We start from the raw sequence: 7,644 nt of genomic DNA, 5'->3' as shown, positions 1-7,644 counted from the left end.
CTCCTGCAGGAGGACACCAGGATGATTTGGAATTGCCAATGTCTTGGCCAATTTAGGAGAATGCAGCTCATCCCTGTGTCCTTGGGGCCAGGGTGGCATGGACACAGCTTGGCTCGTGGCTTGTAAAGGTGGCTTAAAGCTGCCACCCTGTTCCCCTTGTCCTATCTGTGCCAAATTGCGGGGGTGGGGAGATAAGTGATCCTGCCCAAAGGGACTGTTGGTAGAAGAGGATTGCTGGGTTGGGCCCAGGACACCTCCTTGCTTGCAGCCTGATCTGGGATGCTAAGGACCAAGCTTGGACACTGAGCCATCAAGAAGTACCGGTGAGGTGCAGGAACTGATTGGTGATTGTAGATCATTCTCCAAGGTCACCTCCACACCAGACACCGAGTTTAGGTCCCTGCTCCTCAGGGCTATTTGCCCCAGAGGCTGAAAATTAAACTCTGAGGTTTTTTTACTCCGTTTCCTTTGTCAATGCCAATGAAAAGAAGCTAAATCTGAGTGAGAGCATGTGGCTGGTTGGCTGGCTGCACTGCAAGCCCCGGGCAGGATGAGGCTTGTATCTGCTGGAGAGTGACTGCATCTGCAAGTCATTGCTTCCCTGCTCGCCTTGCTGGGATCTGTCTTCAGTTGCTGCTGAGACAAACTCACCAGTCAAAATATCGACGCTTTTCAAGTCCAAGTCAGCGTTTCCCGTAAGTAGTGTTTCACATTGCATTTGCATGAGATGCTTTTTTGGTTGTCTCAAAACCTCCATAAACAGAGTTCTGTCATTAATTTTACTCTTCTATTCAGTGCTTATAATTTGTATGCTCAGTGCAAACCAGTGAGTGACGATGCTGGTGCTGTGCTGCAGGACATTCAAAGCGCAGGCAAGTCCATTGTTTCGTGCTGAGATGAGCCAAATGTTGAGCACTGATGCCTTGCTAAATTGGGATACGTGCTGGGTAATCTTCCTTCTTCGGTAACAAATTGACTTCTAGGGCGTTGTGAGTTGGGTCTGCTTGAGTGCAATATAGGAGAGTGCAATATCGGAAAGTGCAATATAGGAAAGTCATTCTTTAAAGGGGCTTTTTTTTTGACTCATGCTCTGGCTGAGTTTGTAGAAGGCTGTTTCTGTGCAGTCTCCAGTGATACAGTACCTGTCCCTGGTGAAACATTAAACCTTTGGTCTTTTTCCTCCTTCACCAGGAGGCAGAGTGTGGCAGCCCTCACCAAATCCTGGGGCTCTGCGGCCACATGTGTTGAATAAAAAGGTGCGTCCAGAGATCTTACAGTTCCCTCTCCCTGGACTTGGTTGGGAACCCTGGGAGCCCTAACAACCACTCCAGATCCCAGACAGCAAATGTCTCTGTGTGTCCCTGTTTTGATGTATCTGTGTCAGCCTTCATGGCCAGTCGAGCCTCTGTTTCTGAACAGAGATGTTACTATATTAGAGGGACTGGCTGACATGGTCGATGATGGAGCCTCAGGCTGGACGGTCTGTATGAAATGTGAAAACTGGAGCAACCAAAACCTTGGGATTTTTAGGAAGCTGAAAGTGGTGTCGATTTGCTCCGAGCCTGGGCAGAATGTCTACCTGCGTCAATGCTGGCTAGGGAACGACTGGACACATAACAACCCTAGTGTGAGGACCACAGGTGATGGTGATGCTGTGTGAGCCGATGGTGCATGCTCATCGGAAATAGTGCAAACCATGGAATGGGCCATTTGTGGAGGAACATGGCCCGGATGTTCAGGGAAGTTATTACTCCCCTTTTTTTGGTGCTTTTGAGAGTGACCCAGCCTCCCAGTTCAGGAAGGCTGTGGACAAACTGGGCTGGGCCCAGGAGAGGGCTACCAAGAAAGTCAGGGTTCTGGAGTACATCATCTTTGAAAGAGGTGGAGGGAATTGGGCTTGTTCAGCCTAGCAAAGAGGAGGCAGGGGTGATCCAACAGACACCTGTAACTACCTGAAGGGCAGCTCCAGAGATGATGCAGCCAAACTCTTCTTGGTAGTGGCAGGTGGTACCCCCGGGGACAACAGACACCAGCCACAAGCCTCAGCTTGGGAAATTCAGGTTGGACATTAGGAAAAATTTCCTTCCCAGGTACTCAGGAGGGGCCAGATCTCTCTTCTTAGAAATTTTCAAAGCTTGTCTAGGAAAAGCCACAGCTGAGTTGATGTGTTCAAACAGGAGAATGGATGAGATCTTCCTGTGATTCTACAAAATTAAGGCATTGGGATCTCTGCTTTCTCTTTCTCTTTAAAATACAGATAATGCTCAACCAGACTTCCAGGCTTCAACAAGTAAGGAAACAAACAAACCCTCAAGCAAACAAGCAAGCAGACAAACAAACACAGCCCTGAATAATGAAGCAAACAAACAAAACCCTCAAAGGACAAATGAGTCTTATTTATTTAATCCCCCAGTTTGCAGTCAGCGTCATGATTTGTGTGGATTTAATACTTTTTTCTTTGTTTTCCTTTCTTCTTTCTTCCTCCCCAAATGTTTTTGGCATTGGCAGTTGTCTATTCCAAGCCACCAGAGTGAAAGAAGTGAAATGGTTAAAGAGTTGAAGAGTTTGTCACGTGCTCTTGTTTGGGGCAATGTCCACTTTCACTCCACTGGGACTCCCAGGCTTGTCTGTGTTGTGATGGTGCTTGAAGCAATGAGCCCACCTGGAACGAGGATGAAGAATGAGATCTATGGTTTGATGTGTGGCTCCCGTTGATCCAGCCTGGCAAGCAAGCAAACGGGAGGACGAAAAACAAGGAAAAAAGAAATCCTTGTCACGCTGACTCAGCACCTTTCACACTGTAAGCTTTGAACTGTACACACAGCTTCTGCACTGCACCTTCGTCTCATTTTTCAGCCTGTCAGCCAGAAGCAAGTTGTTCCACGAGTGCCATGAATGCAAAAGCCAGCTCTGGAGGTGAGGAAGAAGCCTCAGGAATGAGGAGTGAGACCCTGGGAGAGAGCAGCCACTTGGGAGAGGCCAAGAGGAGACAAGTGATCCTTGTTGCCTACCTGATTGCAACCCTAGACCTGACCTTTCTCTTCATGCAGTTCGGAGTCATGCCCGTGAGTATGCGTTGTCCTGCTTCACAGCACGTCTTGCCTTCCGTGCCAGGCTATGGAGTTTTCTAGCAAAGTCGGAAGAGAGATAGTGTACTCCTACCTAGTTGGCAAGCTGTGTTCAGGGTATGCCCAGGCAGTAAAAGCTGATTTATTATCTGTACTGCAGTAGCACCTAGAACCCTTTCCTGTCCTGATGGCCTTTGGGTGAAGCTGACATAGTTTGTGTCTCCTTGCTTGCGGTGGGAGAGTGACTAGACAAGCAGGCAGCAGAATCAGAGGTTTCGGATCAGAGGTGGGTTTTTCCGAGAGTGTAATCATAGAATCATAGAATGGCCTAAGCTGGAAGGGACCTTAGAGATCATTTTAATCCAGCCTCCCTGCCGCCAGGGATGCCACCTCTCGACTAGATCAGGCAACACATGGGGACCGAACAGGAATTGAACCCCCGACCTTAGTGTTGTTAGCGCTACGCTTGACTGACTGAGCTAACTGGCTGTGAGTGGGAATCATTGCTTCTCACTTACTGGACTCTTCTGGCTGGTTTCATAGAATCATTTAGGTTGAAAAAGACCCTTAAGATCAAGTCCAACCATTAACCAAACACTACCAAGTCCACCTCTGAACTGCCTCTCTAAGCACCACATTGACATGTCTTTGAAATTCCTCTAGGGATGGTGACTCAACCACTTCCCTGGGCAGCCTATTCCAATGTAGAGAGTGATAAGACTTCCAGGAACTTCCTTTTCTCCAGGCTAAACAACTCCAGTTCCCTCAGCTGCTCCTCATAAGACTTGTTCTCCAATCCCTTCACCAGCTTTGTTGCCCTTTTCTGACCCCACTCCAGGAGCTCCGTGTCTTTCTTGTCGTGCAGGGCCCCAAACTGAGCACGGTGTTTGCGATGCAGCCTCACCAGTGCTGAGTACAGGGGGACAACCCCTTCCCAGGTCCTGCTGGGCACACTATTACTGATACAAGCCAGGATGCTATTGGCCTTCTTGGCCACCTGGGCACAGTGCTGGTTCTTGTGAGCTCCTGGATCTATCCTATGCCTGTGCACTCCTGTCTCTGGTAAGCCTATGCCTTCTGGGAGATCTGTTTGCTGGCTTTATGCCTCCAGAGGCAAGCTGTTCCCTCCTTCTGGGACTAAACCAGCCCATGGTGCCCTGAGCTTGTAGGCTGAGAGAGTTTATTTGTGGGAGATACATGCAGTCAATCAGTTACAGTGGGGTTGGGGACTTGAGTGCAGAGCATGTACTGGGGAAGGGGGCAAAATTGGGGCACCTCCTCACCTGCTGAGAGCTGAACTTGGCTGAGGGTTTTAAGCATCTCTTAGCAGATGGCAAAGAACAGAAGCATTAATTAGAAATACCCATCCCTTGAGTATTCAATTTTTAAATAAAAAAAAAACCAAACCAAACAAAGGCTCTTCAAGGTGTGCATCTGTGCCTTTTTTTGCAAGCTCATGATGTGGCTGTATCCTCCAGATTCTAAGTAAGGACAATATTTTGCCCATGTTGTGCTTTACATTTATTGTGGCTTGCTGGATGAAATAAGAGCTCCAAGCATGGGTGGTGCTTGGACAGCCCCAGGTGCAGAATCTGGAGGCAGAAAGGCCACTTAAAATCTCCCTCATCCCCCTTAGCAGCAGCTGAATATGTTTGTCTGTCGTCTCCTGCAAAGGGAAAGGATGATTCAGATTTGTCACCTCATGCAAAGTCGATGGCTTTGATCACATCCACCTGATCTTCATTAGGTAGTGTGGGACGGAGACCTTTGGTCTTTACTAAGCAGCCTGTGCCTGACCTGGCGAAGATTTCATCTGTAGGTATGGGGAGCTGAAGGAAGTGCTTGTTTGGAGCTGTAGTGCCCTCCACACAGACAGTAAGCTCTTTATTCAGTAGACCATACTTCTTCGTTTTCCCTGACCTGGGATATTTTGTTTTGGTTTTCTTTTTTTCTTTTTTAGTACTTGGCAAAGAGCCTGGGTTTGGATTCAGTGGGGTTTGGCTACCTCCAGACAACCTTTGGTGTCCTCCAGCTCGTGGGAGGTCCCATTTTCGGAAGGTAAGTGAGAACAATTCTCATGACCTTTTTCATAGCTGAAAAAGGCCAGATGTTTTTAATACCTTAATAAAAAAATCATTTGGTTCTGGTTCGTGGTCCTCGTGAGATGCTCGAAAATTTCATAAATGGGCAAGGGGAAAATAAATGCTATAATTAGAAATACCACAACATAGAAGCAGCCTTTATATTAGCTCAGGTATGTTTTAATGACACACATTTAAGCGTAGCAGTATACTGGGAACAGGCTTATTCCATCAGAGTCCTCAGAGCCCAGGTCTTAATGACTTAATCCTGCAAACATTTTATAGCCATGTGTAACCTTAGAAATGTCTTGTGACTGGGAAATGTGCAAAAGAGGGTATTTAGTGTTGTCAAGTAGAGCTATCAATGAAAATAATTGATTGTGTTAATTCTACAACTGAATTTCGCTGTATCTACATTGATGTTTAATACAAAGCTAGGCTTGCCTGATTCCCTGGTCTGAACCAACTCTACAACAAAGTAAAATTTGAGGGTGCTTGCGTGCTCTGAAATGATCATATTGAATGAGTTGCTGTAACTGCTTCTGCCTGGGGATGCTCTTTAGCAGCTCTGAGATAAACCACATTTATTCATGAAATGCCAGGGGAGGAGACTTAAGCAGGGATGTGTTATCTGGTGCTTAACAAGGGGTCTGGCAGTGGCAGTAGCTGAGGTGGTCCTCTCTTACACCAAACTGTCTGCGTCCACTTTCCCACGTGGGCAGCAGATGCTTCAGCACTGGTCCTCGCACTCCTCCCCCTGGGCAAGGTTTCCAGTTTGGGGGGACTAATTTTATTGGGTTTATATAATTTTTTTTTTGTTTTGTGGGGTTTTTTTGCAAGGTGAAATTTTGTATTGCTGGTAGTTGGCAATGAAGAGAAGCTGTCCAGTGCTCAGACCCACTAAGCTGAGCTTCTCTGAGTATCTGGTCCTCTTTTGGGAACTGAGCACTTCTGATGATCAGTACTTCCCATGGTGGATAAATCAATGGGGTGGCCGTGCAGCTCCATCCATCTGGGTGCATCATGCTTGTAATGACCTGCACAGTCCTGCTTCTGACGGTCTTGTACCATTTCTGTACCAGGTTTGCGGATCAGTTTGGCACTCGAGCAGCCTTAATTCTCTCCTGTGCATGTGCAAGTGCCTTCTTCCTGCTCATGTCCATCTCTACCAGCACCCCACTCCTCTTCCTCTCCAGGCTGCCAGCAGTGTTCATGCATGGGCTACCAGGTAGGATTGGTCAGGGCTGAGTGGCTTTTCAAATTGTTTTATTGCTTGATTCCTCTCTTCTTGCTCATATTGCTGGAAGAAGCTCAACAGCCTGAAGGAAGGTGCGAGGAACATTTGATGGTCATCAGGGATGAGATGGTGAGAACGTGAAGCAGCAGGTGTGTTAGTTACGGAAGGCAAAGCTAGCAGCATGTAATCCCAGGTGCATCATCCTGTATGATCTTGATTTCACCATCTAGACATGAGTGACAATCACTTGCTGGCAGCAGAACTATCCCAAACTTTTCAGCTGCCTTCTTGCAACCAGGATATTTTTAGGGGAGCTTTTTCCTTTCTCCTAGTAAAAGGAGCATATTGGTCAGAATGACGATAATGCCTTCTATTACCCACCAACTTTTTCTGCTTTAGTTGGCCTGTCCTAGATGATTCTAGTACAAACCATGAACAACGGTTAGCTAATAGTCTGTGTAACTTGTGCAAGAGGACCCAAGTTGAGGGATGTTAAGCCTCTTCTTGCCACTTGTGAAGTGATTTGAGTGTTATTTGTTTCCTATGACAGAGACATGGTGAACCAATTCAACTCAGCAGTGGGCATCAGCATTTGCCCTGGGTTTGCAAGGACCTTTTCTCAGCAGACACTGTTTCTGTGGCCTAAAAATTTGTGTACCTGCTGCTCAGACCCTGTGGCAAGCTTCTTTCAAGGATATTTTTTTTTTTCCCTGCAGGTGCTCAGAAGGTTATTACGGACATGACTACTCCTTCCCAACGTGCTGATGCCTTGGGGAAGATGGGTCTTTGCTTTGGAATAGGCATCATTGTTGGCTCTGCCCTGGGAGGTGTCCTCTCCACCAAATTTGGGTGAGTGGCCCACTTTTTCGGTGTTGGCTTTGTTGCAACCACTGAGAGAGCTGCAAAGGGGAATTTTGCTTCAGCTCCAGCTTTTAATATCTTACTGCTGGTGGCAGTAGAGGATCATACTAGAACCATACAATTTCCTTTCCATACTGCTACAAAGGAATACTCCTGCTGTTTCTGAGTCCTTGTTGAAAATCTCCTGTCTATTTAAATTGATGTAAAAAACAAGTTGAAGTGAGAAATGGAGTCTGTTGTTCTGTTTGTTTTGGGAGCTGAGGAGTAGCCTGCTTTTAGGAAACTGTGTTGTGCAACTCGAATGGAAATGGGGAGCAGTGTCAAACCCGTGTGTTTAGGGGGTGCTCAGTGTGGAGCAAGACCTTGGGAAAGGAGGAAGCAAGCTTGGGACAGTGAG

The 7,644-nt window shown here is 47.0% G+C and overlaps 1 protein-coding gene across 1 annotated transcript; it reads left to right on the top strand.

The window, feature by feature from the left end:
* The first annotated feature begins 2,891 nt into the window (after positions 1 to 2,891).
* Positions 2,892 to 7,239, top strand: LOC104275077 (solute carrier family 22 member 18-like). The gene is made up of 4 exons (XM_009870922.1): positions 2,892 to 3,065; positions 5,029 to 5,126; positions 6,232 to 6,377; positions 7,103 to 7,239. Exons 1-4 carry the CDS (start codon positions 2,892 to 2,894, stop codon positions 7,237 to 7,239), a joined length of 555 nt encoding a protein of 184 aa, XP_009869224.1.
* The last annotated feature ends 405 nt before the right edge of the window (positions 7,240 to 7,644 follow it).

The sequence above is a fragment of the Apaloderma vittatum genome, unplaced genomic scaffold (genome assembly GCF_000703405.1).
Source record: "Apaloderma vittatum isolate BGI_N311 unplaced genomic scaffold, ASM70340v1 scaffold15856, whole genome shotgun sequence".
Classification (NCBI taxonomy): domain Eukaryota; kingdom Metazoa; phylum Chordata; class Aves; order Trogoniformes; family Trogonidae; genus Apaloderma; species Apaloderma vittatum.
Note: the sequence above shows the minus strand (reverse complement) of the source record. Positions and strands in the feature narration are given on the sequence as shown.